Here is a 19,639-nt window from a genome sequence, read left to right on the forward strand (position 1 = left end):
TGATCCGACCGACTCACCCATGCCAGGATTTTAACTCAGGTGATCAACCCGGGAACACAGAGCCCCGGATCGCCTCAACTTGTAAATAACTTGTACATAAGACTTTGGGCGGGGGAAATGATGTTATGTATGTAATCACTACCAATGTGCAAGACTTGCCACCAGGGGGCGCACCTGTGGGAGATAAAAGGCAGACTACCATGCTGCCTCCTAACTCTGGAGTCACAATAAAGAGACCAAGGTCACAACACTTGGAGCTGAAGATGTACAGTCTTGTGAAGTTATTCTAAACGTAACACAAACATGGACAAAAGAGCTGAATTCCAGAGGTGAGGTGAGAGTGACTGCCCTTGGCATCAAGGCAGCATTTTACCGAGTGTAGCATCAAGGAGCCCAAGTAAAACTGAAGTCAATGGGATTCAGGGGGAAAACTCTCCACTGGCTGGAGTCATACCTAGCACAAAGAAAGATGGTTGTGATGGTTGGAGATCACTGCAAAGTTCCTCAGGGCAGTGTCCTAGGCCTATCCATCTTCAGCTGCTGCATCAATGACCTTCCCTTCATCATAAGGTCGGAAGTGGGGATGTTTGCTGATGACTGCACAGTGGTCAGTTCCATTCACAACTCCTCAGATAATGAAACAGTCCATGCCTGCATGCAACAAGACCTGGACGAGTGCAGGCAATGACTATCTCCAACAACCAGGAGTCTAACCACTGCCCCTTGATATTCAATGGCATTACCATCGCCGAATCCCCCACCATCAACATCCTGGGGGTCACCATTGACCAAACACATAACTGGACCAGCCAAATAAAAACTGTGGCTACAAGAGCAGGTCAGAGGCTGGGTATTTTGTGGTGAGTGTCTCACCTCCTGACTCCCCAAAGGCTATCCACTATCAACAGGCACAAATCAGGATTATGATGGAATATTCTCCACTTGCCTGGATGAGTGCAGACAAAACAGCCCACTTGATTGGCACCCCATCCTCCACATTCAACATTCACTCACTGCACTACCAGGGTACTGTGGCTGCAGTGTGTACCATCTACAAGATGCACTGAGCAATTCGCCAAGGCTTCTTCGGCAGCAACTCCCAAACCTGTGACCTCAACCTCCATGAAGGACAAGGGCAGGAGGCGCATGGGAACACTATCATCTCCAAGTTCCCCTCCAAGTCATACACTATGCTGATTTGGAAGTACATAGCCAGTTCTCCATCGTCAGTGGGTCATAGTCCTGGAACTCAATCTCTAACAGCACTGGAAGTAGTTTCACCACACGGACTGCAGCGGTTCAAGAAACCAGCTCACCACTACCTTCTCAAAATCAATTAAGGATGGGCAATAAATGCTGGCCTTGCCAGTGACACCCACATCCCATGAATAGATTTAAAAAAACTTTACAGGCAGCCTCAGCAATCTGCAGCAGCTTCATCTATCTGAAGAGAGCAGGCGAGGGCAGCTCCTTGTAGAAGGCCATACCCAGCACACAGGGTGTACAGGCCGAGTCACTTTCTTGGATCTATCTGAAAAGCCATACTTCTTCAGGCAGGCTAACACAGACCTCTGCAGCCTCCTGAAACAGGACCTGCTGCCAGCTGGACCAGGGGGCCATGCTTTACCAGTGGCCGTCAAAGTCACCACAGCCCTTAACTTTTTTACCACTGTCCCCTTTCAGTCTGCTACAGGGGATATCAGCTGTATCTCCCCGTCTACAGTACTCAGCTGCATTACACAAATCTGTGACACTGTTTGCCAGGGCTCATCAGTACTTTACCTTCCCCATTGACCTCAACAGTCAATAGAGAGAGCTCAGTGATTGCAACAGTGGCTGGCTTGCCTCACATCCAAAGTATCATTAACTGCCCACGTGTTGATATCAGGGCACCAGAATACCAGACAGAAGCATTCATCAGTGGGAAGGGCCAGCACTCCAATAATGTTCACCTAGTCGCCGATCACAGAAATAGAATATGCAAGTTTCTGCAAGGTACCAAGGCAGGTATCACATTGTTTTTATCCTTTCCACTCAACCATCTCCCTAATATTCAACCCAATATCATCACAGGATGGCTTACATACGTGGCTCATGACACCCCTCCACAACCCCACCATGCTTAAACAACACAGATATATTCAAAGTCAAGGTATAATGATCACCCTTGATCATTATTGCACACACCATAAGAATGCTGAAATAGAGGTTCAGGTATCTCAACAGATCTGGTGGCTCCTTAGAACATGCCCCACAAAGAATCTCCCACGTCGTAATAGTGTGCTGCATACTGCACAACCTCGTCACAGAGATGCCTGCAGTTGGAGGAGGGTGATCAGCAGCAGCAGTCCTAATCAGATGAAGAGGACCAAGGGAAAGGCAAGGAAGCAGTAGAAGAATGAGTGCCACCTCACTGCCTTGCAGCGTGAAATGTGAGGAACCAGCTAATTGCTCAGTGATTCCACTGACCTGCTCATGCCTCCATCTTTAAAACCTACATAGAGCTCCTCTATAGTCATTGATACATCCTTCACCACTGCCTTTATCATGCATTGAAGAACATTTAAACTACTCAGACAATGGCTCCATCAATGAAATGCTGACAATGCAAACTCAGAGGCTGCTGCTAAGCCACATTGCTGACTGAAATGCTAAATGTGATAAAGGTGATTCATTTAATCAGCCACCTCTGTCCAGACCTGCTTGATGGTGGCCTTGGGGATGCTCCTGCAGCTGCTGGAGAAGAGTACCTCCCTCCTTGCCCTGACTTTGTCCACTAGGACCCTCCAAAGAGGCATTAGAAAAGCAAGGAGCAGATCTTCTACTCAGTTCAGTAGATATCTTACACAGTTGTTCAATGATAAATCCAAGCAGGGGATGCAACCACATTTTCAGAGGTACATCTCCACTTTTGGTCGTCCTTGGGAGATACACCAGAAATTGCATGCGATGGGTGAGCAGGCTGCCCAATTCCTGATGTTACTGGGAGGATGGTCCACCAGACAAATGCAAATGCGGCCCAGTAGTTAAAATCATCTGGGTCTCATGCCAACACATCATGACAGCTTCCCACCGGCGTCCCAAGTTAGAATGAGGGTTTACATTACAAGAGTAACTACACTGCAAAAGTACTTTAGTAGCTGTGAAGGCATTGGGGGTGCCCCGAGATCATAGAAGACACTAAGGGCTCAATTTTCCCCCGAGCCCGTTTTCTGGCGTATTGCCAGAGTTGGGCTGCTTAATTAGGTAAATAAATGCACCAGAAAAAGATCTCCGCAGTTTCCCCGACGTTTGGGCTATAATCTACAGCCGCGCAGCGTGGTCAGTCACCTCAGGGGGTGGAGCCTGCGGTCTGCGCTGAAAAAAGGAGCTGGGCCTTCTGCGCATGCACAGGGAAAAAAACTGACGTTCTTGACGTTGCTGAAATGGCCGCACATGCGCAGTAGAGCTCAGAGAAAGGCAAATGGCAGGCAGTGTTGGCTTGTGGATGGCAGCCATGAGAAGTGGCAACAGGGAATGGACAGTCAGCATCAGGCCACAGGACTCATTTTAGGTCCTTCGAGACTGCTCAGCGGTAAGTAACATCAGCACCTAGTTTGGAGACCGAGCTAAAAGGACCCAAGTCAGAGGTAGGTAAAATGAATAGGGAGCGTAATTTTGACGGAAAGCAGGCATGATGAGAATTTCAATCACAGGGAAGCATTACAGGAAATAAGTCTGACAGTTTAGTGGAAGAGAGGGGGAGAATATGTGATAGAATAGAACAAATCTGAGAGAGGAATGGCATCACGACTACAATACCAGGCAACTGATGCATCTCTCAAGCGACTGAACTCATAACGACCACCCAATACCATCAAAGATCAGTGATGCAAACCTAACGCAGCAACTGAAGTAGTTCCTTGTAGTCTAAAGAGTTTCACTGCAAATGGAAGCAACAGTGATGTCCTACTACGCAAGAATAATTCTACTGTCTGTAAACTCTCCATTTTACTAGGGGTTGTATTTTGAGCTTGCTCCCTCCCCTGCCGAGCCTCCCCGCTCTGTGGCCCCCAAGTGCGTGCCGGTCAGTTTGCTCCCTCCCCCGCCAAGCCTCTCCGGTTGCGAGTGAGTGCGGATCCCGGTCCGCTCCGCTTCCCGCCTCTAGCCCAGGCAGAATGGCCTCCGATGTACATACCTGCACTGATTTCTTTAACTCTCCACAAGGGTTTTCTCGAGTGGCTACATACGCTGGCTTAAGTAGAAATGGAGTAACTATCAGCTGGCCAAAGTTGCCTAAATGGCCAGAATTGGCGTAGGTGGCTGGTTATGCCCCCTTTTGAGGAAAAAAAAACTTAACTAAAAAAAAAACGTAACTAAATGAGTTTCGTGGTGCAAACTGATTGGGGAAACTGGGGATTTTTAAATTAGGCCAGAAAAAGCAGCCTACTCCAAAAAAAATGACGTAAATACTGGGGAAAATTGAGCCCTATAAGATTTAAGCTCATTTTTATATTATTTTTTTGAAATTTAGAGATAGTTGATGATTAGAAAATAATAGCAAGTAAATGTTATAATGATCTACAATACCACTGTTGTAAAATCACTTGACAAATTATAATCTTGTGATATATAAACTTAGAAAAGAGAAACAATCTTCACTTTATTTATCACTTATCCTTACAGATGTTAACTTGCATTTAAAGTAACTATGGCTTTAATTCTGTTTACAATGTAATGAATGCAGGAAAAATGCCAAAAGAGCAGTATACCTTGCCCACTCCAGTTGTCCCAGTGAATAGAACAGAGTGCTTAACAGCAAGAAGTTTTTCCAACAGATAGCCAAATCGCACAGTGTCTGTTGTGGGAACAAGCATCTCAAAAAATGGCAGTTTACTATTGTACTTAAAACTGGGAATAATTCTGTCCCATGGGTCCAGTCGATTGTTATCAAAGTCCATGTAGTAGCTCCACAGGTCACCAGATGTTGGTATCTGAGGTAACATAATAAAGGCATTTTATGCAAATCAAAAGCTGTGAGCATTATTGTCAATATTAATAACTGAATACTCTACAGAAAGCTCACCAAAATACCCCAGCACCTGTTAGCTGGCTAGATAAGGAACATTGCATTTTAAACATTCAGATGATAAAATGAAAATTATAATCAAACTGTCCAGCATACAGTTCAAGTGGAATTTTATTTTGATTCCCCCATCTCACTGCTGAAGTCAGAAAAACACACTCAGCATCCAACACTCTCACATTATCACTATCATTTCTGAGCATCGTGCTCAGTGTGGAAAAACAATGGCTGCAATGATCTAGATATGGGGAAAGAGTTGTTGGTGAGCTAAAATAACACAAAGAAGTATGTTCAAAGCTCAAGTAATGTATCTGCAGTTCTTAATTTATACAATCCTGTTAATCTCCACACGTGATACTGTAATGCTGTGTACAAATTAGAGCCATCAATTTAATCACAGTTAATGAGTTAATATTTTTGGCAATTAATTTTTTTAATGCGTTAATCGTGGAAGTTACATGAAAGGGAGGCAGCCCAGCAGGAATGAGATACTGGGGGGGAAGCCAGAAAGAAAAGGGAAAAGTGAATGGAATAATGGGAGGAAAAGCCTGAAAGAGGGAGAAAGGCGAGGGAGCGAACGGAATAATGGTTGGGAAAGCCTCAGAGTGGAAACAAAAAGGCAAGGGAAGGAATTGGAAAATATGGCATATGGAAAATATTTAAAATGGCATGCTGTCCTTTATTGCAAGAGGGTTGGAGTATAAAAGTAAGGAAGTGTTGCTCCAATTGTACAGGGCCTTGGTGAGACCACACCTGCGGTACTATGCACAGTTTTAGTATCCTTATCTATGGAAGGATATATTTGCCTTGGAGGCGGTACAATGGAGGTTCACTAGATTGACTCCAGGGATGAGAGGACTGTACTATGATGAGAGATTGTATAGAATGGGCCCATACTCTCTGGAGTTTAGAAGAGAGGTGATCTCATTGAAACATACAAGATTCTGAAGGGGATATACAGAGTAGATGCTGAGAGTGGTTGTTTCCCTTGGCTGGTGTGTTTAGAACTAGGGGGCACAATATCAGGATAAGGGGTAGGCCATTTAAGACAGAAATTTCTTCACAGAGGGTTGTGAATCTTTGTAGTTCTCTGCCCCAGAGGGCTGTGGATGTTGTGAATCTGAATATATTCAAGGCTGAGATTGATTAGATTTTTGGAGTCATGGGGAAATCAAGGGATATGGAGATCGGGCTGGCACAGTATCAGGATAAGTAGTAGGTCATTTAAGACAGGGATGAGGAGGAATTTCTTCACTCAGAGGGTTGATAAAGAGAGGGAAGATAGATTATGAAAGTAAACTAGCATGAAATATAAAAAAAAATAGTATGAGTTTCTACAGGTGCATAAAAAGGAAAAGAGTGGCAAAAGTAAATGTTGATCCCCTAGAGGATTGTAGAGGAAAACAATGAATCAGAGGGAACCTAATTAATCAGAAGGAACCTAATTAATCAGAGGGAACCTAATTCAGTAAAGTTAAAACCATAAGCAAGGCTGAAAGAAAATAAAGATAGATACGTGCTATGGAACACAAGGAAAATGTTAAACTAGAACTCTCAGGAAGATAAATCACCTTCCCACAGAAAAAAACAAACAGTTAGAAAAAAAAACACTCCAAGGCTAGGTCACATGGGGTGGTAAGAGATTACAGGAAACAATGGATGATTGAGAACATCGCAGCTGGTTGAGGCCAGATCGGCCAGGAGGGGAAGAGTTCACAGGCATGAAAATGATGTAGCACGTAATTAATCAGATAAAGGGCGCACGGGGGGGGCATCGAAGCGTTCTGTCAATATAATTGTATTAACCAATGTAATCATAGTAGGTAGGCGAAAATTTGTGACGCGTCAGGGAAACAACAAATGGAAAGCTTCCGCGCGGAACTTCATGATTTTGTATGTATTTTGACTGTATAAAGACAGTAACCCGACGATTTGTTCGGAGAGAGCGGTGAGGGTGTATCCAGTGCGAGACTGGCGTAAGCCGTTTCTCCCTTGATCGTTCGAGTAAAAATAAACAACTCTTTTCTCCACATACAGACTTGCGTTGAGTGTTACATTTAAAAACTCCACAACAAGGATGAGACTGGGAAATTAATAATGGAGAACAGGGAAATGGCAGAGACATTGAACAAATATTTCGTATCGATCTTCATGATAGAAGACACGAAAAACATTCCAATAGTGGATAATCAAGGGGCTATAGGGAGGGAGAAACTTAATACAATCACTAATGAAGTAGTACTCAATAACAAATACACACACACACACACACGCTTCTAGTTCTTATGTTCTTAAAAAAGTGGAGTTAAGGTCGATGATCAGCCATGATCTTATTGAATGGCAGAGCAGGCTTGAGGGACTTTATGGCCTAATTCTGCTCTATTTCTTAAGTTCTCATGTTCTTAAGAGGCATTTGGAAGCAGAGTTCAGGGTCGAACAGGATACAATCCAGTCAGTTACACCAAAAAATTCCACTCGGGAACTCATAACCTTTACCAAAGGCTGGGAATGATTTGAAAAGTTACTTTCCATTACTTGTCCTTCTGTTTTCAGGTAAGAAATTTGTGCATATCTCTGACTGCCTCTGTTTTATGCTGTTAATTCTACAGGTTGAACTTCCCTTATCCCGGACTCCCTCCAGCACTACCTGGCACCATTCCCGTCCACCGGGTGGCGCATGCGCAGAACTTCGACATGAACAAATTGAAGTCCTTCCTCACTGCCGACTCCTGCAATCGCTGGCCTGACCCCACAATCCACCGGCCGCACTCCCAGCCCCAAGCCAGCCAGCCCAGATATCCCCTTGCTCAGTACCTGTACCATCCAATTTAACATGATCTCCCCTCATCTGGCAAAATCCCTTATCTGGCACAGGCCAGGTCCCGAGTGTCCCGAATAGGAGAGGTTTAACCTGTATAATCAATGCTCCTTGTACTAACTTATGCAATTTATAATCAACCTTTGCCCCGGGTAACAAATCACCCCGATAACAGTAAAAACAAGGTTGATATATTGGTACACAGGTCAAAACAGACATCAATATAACCAACATGGCAGCCAGAATCGATAATAGTAAAGTTGGCACATAAATACTTAGAAACGCCGCCAATAGTTTCAATAAAATATGCGATTAAAACCAAGCTCAACTAAGATTAAAGTTTTTCATTGCGAGTTATTGTTTCTAGTAAGTGGCTTGGTTCTCACATCTGATCTGCCAGCGTGCATTAAACTTTGCGACCCATTCACAGAATTCTACACTTGGTTCTACAGAAATTAAATGCATATAGATGTATAATAAAGCTGTATTTGTTCGGTTATTAAGTTTAGAAAACAAAAAAACTAATAATTCTGGTTCTGTAACAAGTAGAGAAGGAATCGCTAAGGGAAATATTTTCTGAACAAGGTACTCTCCATCTCTCTCAAACAGTCACGATATGTGCTGTCTAATAAGAAACATCCTCATCATTGTACAGTATTTTTACTTCTGGAGATACACTTTTTCAATCCTTTGCTGGTTAAAGGCCAGCCTGCGATGGCTCTATTGATTTGGTTAGGATATAGCTTTTCAGAAGGCTCTATGGATCAAAACTAGTAAAGGCTGTACGCAGTAATACCCAGCCAATAATATTTTTTTATGGCTCAGCCAGCTCTAGATCAGCCATCAGGCTGGCCTGAAGCATCGATCCCATCAACATTCATAGAGCTATTCCAGGGCAGTACAGCACCTCTGTCTTAGTCTAATTCACGAGAATCCCCCAGTGTTGAAGCAGAGACCAAATCTGATGTTTATCAAGAAGGATGAAATTACTGTACAAAAAAAAAGAGAATATCTCCTTAAAGGCAAGAGATTACATGTATTTTCTCTTAGAGAGAAGTGGGGGAGCCCTTTGTATAGCCAATGCATATCTGACAAGTTATGAAAAACAATGTATTTATTTGCCCACTTTGCAGGTACCTTAGCCTCAGAATAATCCTCAAATTGATGTCGCACAAATGTATCAAAGGCATCCCAATAGTTTTCAGTCAAATTTCCTCCAATAGACCAAATATAGCAGAAGACAAATGTCTGAGAAATAACACTATTCAATTGAGAAGCATCCTTTAAAATAAATGATAAGGTTATATTGTTGGTTTTAAAAAGTAAAACAAGCTAATAGCTTTCATTGAAATTCAGAATTTTTCTCTATCAAGAAGCATGAAGCTTGTAGCACATTTCAAGCCATTCACTTTCACTCAGTTACAATTACCACTGAATTATTATATGCCCGCTAACATGATTCAAAAATAGAATCCAAGTTGTACAGTAGGTTAACTGTTAAAATCAATCTTCTGAGCAAGAGAACAACAGCTGTTACCGTATTTTGGAAATAGTTTCTATAAGGCATTTTATAAACAAAGCAATAATGCAGCAGGTTTCAAAGTATGAACATTCAAAAATAAAGGATAGAAAAGGGCCAGCTAATCCATTGAACTTGTCTTATACTATCATGTTGTGACTCCTGCACACCGTGATCACCATCTGTCCTCCCCCTTCCCCCACCACTCTATCCCCACAATCTTCTGGGTAAGTCAAAAAAGCACAGAGAAAAAAATCTTAGGCCAATTTAAGAGGAGAAAACTCTTAAAAATTCTTCTCCAACTCAAAGGTGATCAACAAGTTCCAGGAGATCGTAGTGCAGTATGGGTTCATTCTGACATACTTAAGCCGATATGTAATTCTACCTCACACATTGTCGCTAATTTGGATTCCCCTTCAGGGGAGAGCGTGAAACCAAGGACTGTACTCCGATTGCTCCTTCAACTTTGGATGTCAAAGATTGGTCCACTGAACTATCAAAGCTGTCCGCTTGGTGTGGAAACTTTTGACACCTGTATGTTTGTTTAGCTAAGCCTCATGCTGGGCATAATGAATGAAAATCATCGTCGAACCATGGTGCAAACTGCTATGGAATGTATGCAATGACATCCTGTTTTTTACAATTACATCCTAAATGGTTTGAAATGTAGGTTAAAAAAAAGTATGTTTGGGAGTTGACCCTTTGTAATGGGAATCTAGCCTTTTACAAATAACATAACATTAATGAAAGCAAAATATTTTCTAGGCTATATTTGTAAAATTTCCAACACGTTAGTGTTATATCATCTCTATGACTGGTGCTTGCATCTAGCAAAGCTCCATCTAGCCTTAAGTTACCCATAGAGTATATTAAAGGCATTACTTCACATACCAAGAAGAGGTCGGGACCTTCTTTTCCCAGCAGTAGAGATTCAAGGAGACAGCAGAGAGTAGTGACCTTACTAATATCAACCTGAGAGATGGCCTGTGTGCATTTCTTGTTAGCAAAGTGCAATCCATGTTCAACACAACCTTTAAAAAGTGCCATTAGATGCTGCCGTGGTTCTAAAGGCATCTAAACAAAAGTTAAATAGTTATTTGGAATTCTATTGATTTCTTTTCAGTTCAGAAACATGAATGGCCTCTGATACAGAGACATTTTGTGGAATTACTAGGTTACGCAATGCTATTTTATAATTATTTATAGAGCACATATCGAATAGTATAACTAATCAAAATAAACACGAATGACTAAATATTTTGTCAATTATAATAGTGTGAACTATTTTAATGAAGTTATTGATGCACAAGCCCATTTAAAAAAAAAAGTAAAACAATGATAACTGCAACCACATGCTTAACCAAACTGTTGTCTTCGGTCCCCACCACAAACTCCGTTGCCTAGCCACTGACTCCATATCCACCTCCCTGTCCACTGTCTGCGGCTAAACAGGATTGTTCACAACCTTGCCATTCTATTTAACTCTGAACTGAGGTTCCAACCCCATATTCTCTCCATCATCAAGTTCGCCATCTCTGTAACATTGCCGGTCTCCGCCCCTGCCTCAGCTCATCAGCTGCTGAAACCCTCATCCATGCCTTGGTTATCTCCAGACTCAACTATTCCAGTGCTCTCCTGGCCGACCTCCCGCCTTCCACCCTCCATAAACTTCAGCTCACCCAAAGCTCCTCTGCCTGTATCCTAACTCGCATCAAGTCCCGTTCACCCATCAGCTCACTGACTGACATCCGGCAACAGCTCGATTATAAAATTCTCGTCCATGTATTCAAATCCCTCCATGGCCTTGCCTCTCCCTATCTCTGTAACCTCCTCCAGCCCTACAACCCTCCGAAATGTCTGCACTCGTCCAATTCTGGCCTCTTGCACATCCCCGATTTTAAATCGCTCCACCATTGTCCGGGCCGGGTCTTCTCCTGTCTAGGCCCTAAACTCTGGAATTCCCTTCTCTACTTCTCTTTTTTCGTTTAAATCACTTCTTCAAGCCTACCTCTTTAACCAAGCTTTTGTCACCTGTCCTAATATCTCTATGTGGCTCGGTTTCTGATTTTGCCTGATAACGCTCCTGTAAAGAACCTTCGGATATGTTTACTATGTTAGGTTAAAATGGCAGTCAGGCCCGAATAACGTCATCGGGCTCAATTGTCATATTTAAATCAGAATCCAAGCTGCCTTCCGGAGACTGTCCTGTGCACCTGCTGAAAACATTAGGTTAAAATTCAATTCCACGAGAAGAAAGCGGGACTAAATCACTGTCCTTATTTTAACTGCCCCTCACACTCTCTCCTCCTCCTCAGTTTGTGTTTTTCTCTCTCTCTTCCTCTCCCAGTTTGAGTTTCTCTCTCCCTACCCCAGTTGCTCTCTCAGGACTTAATGAGTTTCCAGCTGATTTTCATTGACCCCGATGCCATCATCCTCGCAATAAAGCAGCGTGTTCCGAATAGCGGGGAGACCAGCAGAATTTAGACATAGTGGCTTGGTTGCAAGCCACGACAGCCGGGGCACTGCACATGCATGAAAGCACATACAAGGATTATTCTTCCAGAGTCACCAGCAGCAGAGCCCAGGAGACCAACTGCCCATTCTGGCAGAGTCCCACCCAAAGCGGGAGGATTGGGAATCCTAGTATCCATCCATGAGAAACATTTTCAATAAAGGCTCCTCAATATCCAGACAACCATTTCCCCATCATAGTCAGCGCTGAAGAGAAGTAAACAATATTTTCCCATATCTGAATTGTGGAAGTGAGGGAACTAATTGCTGAAAACCTCAAAAGACAGAAAATGGATGACAGGATTTAGGGAGAAAAAACTACAAACGTCTGACGAGATTTCTATCCAGTGTTCAAGAAGTGCATATACAAGAATTCCTTGCTTTCTTCCTCAGATTTAGAGGAGCTGGCATGGTTCTGTACTCCCAAAGGACTTTTAAAGAATTGAGCTGATTCAGCTGATTATGGTCTGAATACAAAAGGGCCAAATCATGACACCGGGAGATGACAGAAGTGAGTTAGAATTTGCATTCAACATAGCTGACATAGTTTGTGTATTGCAGGCAACGCTAACACAAACGACTGGGTCGGTTAAATGAAAACATAATGTAGAAACTATTTATTTAAAGGTGGCCAACTTCATCCCACTTCACACAAACCAAATATTGTAGCTTACTTTGTTAATTGGAATGCCAGCCATCCATGTTTGTACATATGGCATCCATTTGAGTTCATCTGCATCAATGAAAACCATTCCACACCTGCTAACAGTGGCAGGAGAGGCCACTTTCAGGTCTTGCACCTGGAAGGTAACAAAAATATTTTGTCATAAATTAGCCATATGTTTCTACTACTGATTAAACTGCTGTGTTATACAACAATTGGAATGAATAAATAACAGCGTGATTACAATAACAGAAGAGTTTTAGGATTTGAGAATACCTGTAATGGCAAATATTTACATGCTTGCCACAATAAGTTAAATATAGCATGTGATACACTTTAAAAGATTGTAACAAACATCACATAGAAGAAAATTACATTTTACTGATCACACTCTTTTAAAATAAAACAAACAGATTAATGTCTCCACTGAAACAGCAAAGAGGAATGTCATATGTGTTGACACGATGTCAACAGTGTTTGTTGATATGACCAACAGAAATTTCTTGGTTCAGATAATGAAAACAACATTTCATTCAATGGGAGTTCAATTTAAAAATGGAACTTCTAATAAACATTTTCATAGAGTTTAAAGTATAGTCACCAGTTCATTTAATCACCACTGATACTAATGCAATAAACATTCTCATGATCAGTCTCGAAGAGAATTAAAGCATTGCAGGGAAGGAACTTTGACACTGAAATTCCACAAGGGTCCCACTGGTATGATACCACAGTCTTGAGACATGCATAATCAATAGATTTAGAATCACATACCTCAAAGACCATATGAATATATGGTGTAAGTTTAATCCGTTCACTGTTTGCGAGACAAAGCATCTTGTTATCATCGAGCACTGTATTCATATTCTCAATCCACAATGCATCAACGGGACCATCACTGATAATCCATTGGTGTTCGTGACTTTCATCATTCACAGCTGCACGGACGCTAAGTGCCATTAGCCCATCGTTCCACTCCAGTGTCAAGCTGTTTATTTCACCGTACAGTTCACCCATTGTGATTGATTTGGGGTTTAGCACATACATTTTCACAGGCTGATAGTTTGGGTTTGTCTCACCAGCACTGTGCAAAGTCCCAAGAGTGTCTGCCAGAACCTGGTAAACTGTAGTTTTGCCACTTCCAGTAGGCCCAACCAGCATAACACCATGCCGTACAATCATGGTTTCATATAACTGTATGACCTTTACAATCATAGTAGGGACAGGTTGCAGGCCACGGCTAAGCATGACTTCAATCGTTGTTTGCTGGAATGAACCATAATCACGATCTGGAATAACAACTCCTGGAAATAAATCTGAAAGGATTCCACTGAAGAGAAAAAAGAAAAGCGTCACCACATTCTAAAATCAAACCATTCTGAAACAATGGGCTCAATTTTCCCCAGTAATCTGCACCGTTTTTTTGGCGCGCGCAGCTTTTTTTGGCATAAATTAAAAAATTAAAGTTTCCCCAAATAATGTGTGCCAGTGTAACTCAGTTAGTTACGATTTTTCTAGGGGTATTTTTTGTGTCATAGGGGGCGTAACCTGATGTCTGCATCAGTTTTTGTCAATTGTGGAAGTTTGCCCCAAAATATTGTCTCCTAGGTCGGCATACGTGACCACTCCCGAAAAACCTTCCGGTGAGTTAAGAAAAAGCAGTGCACATTGAAAAATTGGCGCAGAAAGATGCCATTGTTTGTCAGAGAAGTTTTGGAGGGAGCCAAGAAGACTTAAATATGCAAAATAAAGATTGTTTCTTTTTACCTTATAACACAGTAAATGGAAGTTTGATGGAATTCTGTAAGTTTTCACATTTTTTCAACTCACACGCTACCACCGAATGTCTGCAAACAGGGCTGGAGGGTCGGAGTGCCAGCCGGCAGAATCGGTCCCGTGCCCGAACACAGGGGCTCGATGCTCAGCTGCAAAAGAAGCGTGGGGGGAGGTGGGAGGCTGTGGAAAGTGGGGGGCTGTGGAAGGCAATCAGAAGGCAACAGAAGCCTGCACTATGCATCAAATGTAGCCCAGGGGGTTGGAGGGTGGGGGGGTTCCCAATCACTACACCTGCTCAGACCTGGGTGTGGTCCATACAGGTCTGTGTGGAGAGAGAACAAAGAACCTTGTCCTGCCTACCGGCCGTTTTGAGCTTCTTGCAAAGATAAAATTTAAGCATGAGGGCAATACTGACAATGGCATACATTGTGCAAGCCTTTTGCATGATGGTGCTGCAGAGGAGACAATTGATTCGACGTCATCGCATGACGAACCCCATAGGGTGATGGGCAGAAGGCCTTACCCACATCGGGTATATCAAGACAGGCTTTCGTACCTGCACCCGAGTGATGCAGACTGTGTCAGAAGCCTGCGTTTCCGCAAAGAAGTTATAACTGAGGTCTGAGAGTTGGTAAAAGCAGATCTGCAACCTAGAAGCATCAGAAGGATGGTTTGTCAGTTGAAGTGAAGGTTACAGCTGCACTTTCATTCTATGCACCCGGATCGTTCCAAGCTACAACTGGGGATGCGTGTGCCATTTCTCAACATGCAACACATGTTTGCATTCAGCACTAAAGGCCCGGAGGTTGACTCCATAAAGTTCCCCATGACCGCCCAGGTAATGCGTGACAGGGCTGTGGGCTTTACCAGGATTGCTGGCTTCCCAAAAGGTACAGGGCTGCATTGATTGTACCCACGTTGCCTTGCGAGCGCCGTTGGAGGATTCCGAGATGTACAGGAACAGAAAAGGCTTCCACTTCATTAATGTGCAGCTCGTGTGTGACGACATGCATCGCGTCATGTCAGTTGATGCAAGATACCCTGGGAGCACCCATGATGCATTCATTCTATGCAAGAGCGTTATATCTGCCATGTTTCAGCAGCAGCCAGAAGGGCAGAGCTAGCTACTGGGAGATAAAGGGTACGGCCTCGCCACCTGGCTCATGATGACCCTACGCGTAAACTGGACAGAAGTTGACCGGGAATACAACATGTCACACATTGCGACACGCAGCTTAATAGAGAGGACCATTGGCATCTTGAAACAGCGTTTCCTGTTATATATGTAATAACTAGATAGGCTGAATACTGTAAACTAACACAGGTGCAAACCTGGTTCTGCTTTATTAGGGCCCAAAGTGATTCCATGATATGATTGGCTTGCCTCTTATACCTGGGCCGCACACACGTGCGTACAGCTCAATGACCTCCGACAGTGGCGCCATCTGGTGGCTAGCAATCCCAAGTATACATACATGACAATTTCCCCCTTTAAGATATTAGTAACAGCCTTTTCACAAATTGAGACGGTTCGGGGCTTTCTGCTTCCGAGTTGTTCGTCTCAGTTCAACTCCAGCCTTGGAGTTCTGAGTCTGTTATGACTGGGGGCTGGGTAGCCGATTTGATGGGAGTGGCAATGACCATGTCAGAGATTGAAAGTCCAGATTCATTGATGACAGCGGAGTCCTCTGATGACTGAGGGTAGGTTCGTTGGTCACTGATTGTGTCTTCCTCAGACTGTTCCGGTTCATCCATGTGCCGCAGCTTTATCTGATCAACATGTTTCCTGCATGTTTGCCCATTCTTGAGCTTAACGATAAACACTTTGTTACCCTCCTTGGCCGTAACAGTACTGGCGATCCACTTGGGACCTTGACCATAATTTAATACATACACAGAATCGTTAACAGAAATGTCACGTGACACAGCAGCGCAATCATGATACCACTGCTGACTTTGATGTCTGTATTCAACATGTTCGTTCAACTCAGGGTGGACAAGAGACAGCTTGGTCTTAAGACCTCTCTTCATCAATAGTTCAGCAGGGAGGACCCCAGTAAGCGTGTGGGGTCTTGTCCTGTAACTAAGCAATATGCATGACAAGCGAGTCTGCAGTGAACCTTGAGTTACACGTTTCATACTCTGGTTGATGGTTTGGACAGCACGCTCTGCTTGACCATTAGATACGGGTTTGAATTGTACTGACCTCACATGTTTGATACCATTGAGTTTCGTGAACTCTTGAAACTCCATACTAGTGAAGCAAGATCCTTTGTCGCTTGCAACGATGTCGGGCAGACCATGAGTGGCAAACATGGTAGCTGTGGATGTACTGGATGACATGATTATACACTCTATCCACTTGGAATATGCATCCTCCACAATAAAAACATCTTTCCCAGGAAGGGACCTGCAAAGTTGATGTGGATTCTGGACCATGGTTTAGATGGCCACGCCCAAAGACTCAGCGGTGATTCCACTGGTGCTTTACTTAGCTGCATGCAAGTGTTGCACTGATGCACACATGATTCCAAATCAGAGTCAATTCCAGGCCACCATACATGAGAGCTGACAATGACTTTCATCATGACAATTCCAGGATGAGTACTATGTAGGTCATGTACAAATTTCTCTCTGCCTTTCTTAGGCATAACAAAACGATTACCCCACAGGAAACAATCTGACTGAATGGATAGTTTGCCCTTGCGACAGTAGTAAGGTTTGGTCTCATCAGCCATTTGCTTGGGTATGGCAGACCAATCACCACTAAGGACACAACGTTTCACAACTGATAATATCGGGTCCTGACTGGTCCAGGTCTTAACTTGTTGAGCCGTGACAGAGGTTCCTTCACTTTCAAAAGCATCCATAACTAACAGTAGGTCTGCAGGTTGTGGCGTCTCCACCTCCAGTGTGAGCAACGGCAGATGGCTCAGTGCATCGGCACAATTCTCGGTGCCAGGTCGATGGTGAATGACATAACCATAGGCAGATAATGTCAGCGCCCACCTCTGAATGTGGGACGATGCATTGGTATTGATTTCATTGTTTTCGGAAAACAATGAAATGAGTGGCTTGTGATCTGTTTCCAGTTCAAACCGAAGACCAAGCAGGTACTGGTGTGTCTTTTTAACCCCATACACACAGGCTAGTGCTTCTTTCTCTACCATGCTGTAGGCTCTTTCCACCTTTGACAAACTTTTAGAAGCATACGCAACAGGTTGTAGTTTACCCGATTCATTAGCTTGTTGGAGTATGCAACCAACTTCATATGACGAAGTATCACAGGCCAATACTAGATGCTTACACGGATCATAATGTACCAGCAGCTTGTTAGAGCAAAGCAGATTAGTAGCTTTCTCAAAAGCTCTGTCTTGAGACGCGCCCCAACCCTGCCTTTTCTTGGCAGCATGTGCAGTGGCTCTAATGAAGTGCTCAATCTAGGGAGGAAATTACCGAAGTAGTTGAGTAGACGAAGGAACGAACGCAACTCCGTCACATTCTGAGGCTTGAGTGCATTTTTGATGGCCTTGGCTTTTGAGTCCGTAAGCCTGATGCCATCAGCAGCAATTTTCCTCCCCAGGAATTCGACTTCCGGTGCCATGAAGACGCTTCAGTCTGAGTCCCACTTTGTCCAGACAATGTAGAACCTCTTCCAAGTTGTTCAGATGTTCGGCGGTGTCACGACCTGTGACCAGGATGTCATCTTGGAACACGACGGTTCTGGGGACGGACTTCAGTAGACTCTCCATGTTCCTCTGAAATATGGCTGCAGCCGAGTGAATTCCGAAAGGACACCTGTTGTAGATAAACAGACCTTTATGAGTGTTGATGCACGTAAGTTTCTTCGACGCCTTGACCAGCTCATGTGTCATGTAGGCCGACGTCAGATCCAGTTTAACGAACGACTTCCCCCGGCTAGCATTGCAAACAGGTCATCAGCCTTCGGTAATGGGTATTGATCCGGTTTTAAAACTCGGTTGATCGTAACCTTGTAGTCTCCACAATTCCTGACAGTGCCATCACTCTTCAACTCAGGAACAATGGGGCTGGCCCATTCGTTAAATTCGACCGCTGATATGACCCCTTCACGCTGGAGTCTGTCCAATTCGATTTCGACCTTCTCCCTCATCATGTACGGAACCGCCCAAGTTTTATGATGCATGGGTCTTGCATCCGAGTCCATGTGAATCTGCACCTTGGCTCCCGTGAAATTGCCGATACATGGTTCAAACAGCGAGGGGAACTTGCTCAGCACATGAGCACATGGACCATCATCCTCCGACAACAACGTTTTGATATCGTTCCAATTCCATTTGATTTTTTCAAGCCAATTCCTGCCGAACAGCGTTGGACCATTGCCTGGGACAATCCATAACAGTAAATCATGAACCACACCATCATACGACACCTTGACTACTGCACTGCCAATCAATCGTTCTGAGTTCTTCTGTGTACGTATGCAACTTGGCATTGACTGGACTCAGCTTAGGCCTCACAACTTTAGTATCCCACAGCTTGTCGAATGTCCTCTGGCTCATTATTGATTGACTCGCACCCGTGTCCAATTCCATCGGTACGGACACATCGTTAAGTTTCCCATTAATCATTATCGGTTAGCTCTTTGTTAGGAATGAATACAGTCCATACACTGCCTCCTCTGATATTTCAGATTGCATATCTGGATCCGCGCTATACTGGTCATCATCCTCCACGTGGTGTGTCGCAAGACGCTTGCTCAATTGCGGACACATGCGCTGGAGATGCCCCAGTCTCGAACAGCCTTTACAAATGTAACGTTTAAACCGAAACTGAAAAGGCCGATGATTGCCCTCACAAGGCCAACACAGTGAAATCGGATTCATTCCCGTTGGCATACTTTGGGCAACCACAGGTTTCGCATACGCACTCGAGTAGGCCCTGCCGTATGCAGCTCTGCCAAACGACGATACAATCTTGTTTACAGTACTTGCCGAGTTCCGATTTTTCGATGATATCTGCTTTAGGTTTTGGCCATCGTCATGCACGACTGGGCCACCGTGATGGCCTTGCTCAAATCCAGTGTCTCCGCCGCCAGTAGCTTACGCAGGATCACCTCGTGGTTGATGCCGATTACAAACAAGTCCTGCAGCATGTCTCCCAACACGTTTTCGAACTTACATGGTCCAGCTAGATGTCTCAGGTCGGCAACGAATTCTGACACATCCTGGTCCTCAGGACGAACATGCATGTAGAATCGATATCATGAGATATGATGCCTTCTTCTGGTTTGAGATGGTCACGTAC

The 19,639-nt window shown here is 43.8% G+C and overlaps 1 protein-coding gene across 2 annotated transcripts in view; it reads right to left on the minus strand.

The window, feature by feature from the left end:
* The window catches only part of dnah6 (dynein, axonemal, heavy chain 6), a 669,683-nt gene that overhangs the window by 394,320 nt on the left and 255,724 nt on the right, over nt 1-19,639 (minus strand). For both annotated transcript variants that reach the window (XM_070888374.1, XM_070888373.1), the window contains exons 33-37: nt 13,352-13,907; nt 12,588-12,713; nt 10,294-10,476; nt 9,021-9,164; nt 4,752-4,973 (exon numbers count right to left, since the gene is read on the minus strand). In XM_070888374.1, coding sequence (XP_070744475.1) covers nt 4,752-4,973; nt 9,021-9,164; nt 10,294-10,476; nt 12,588-12,713; nt 13,352-13,907 — 1,231 coding nt within the window. The remainder of the gene's footprint in view (nt 1-4,751; nt 4,974-9,020; nt 9,165-10,293; nt 10,477-12,587; nt 12,714-13,351; nt 13,908-19,639) is intronic.

This window comes from Pristiophorus japonicus, chromosome 1, assembly GCF_044704955.1.
Source record: "Pristiophorus japonicus isolate sPriJap1 chromosome 1, sPriJap1.hap1, whole genome shotgun sequence".
NCBI lineage: Eukaryota > Metazoa > Chordata > Chondrichthyes > Pristiophoridae > Pristiophorus > Pristiophorus japonicus.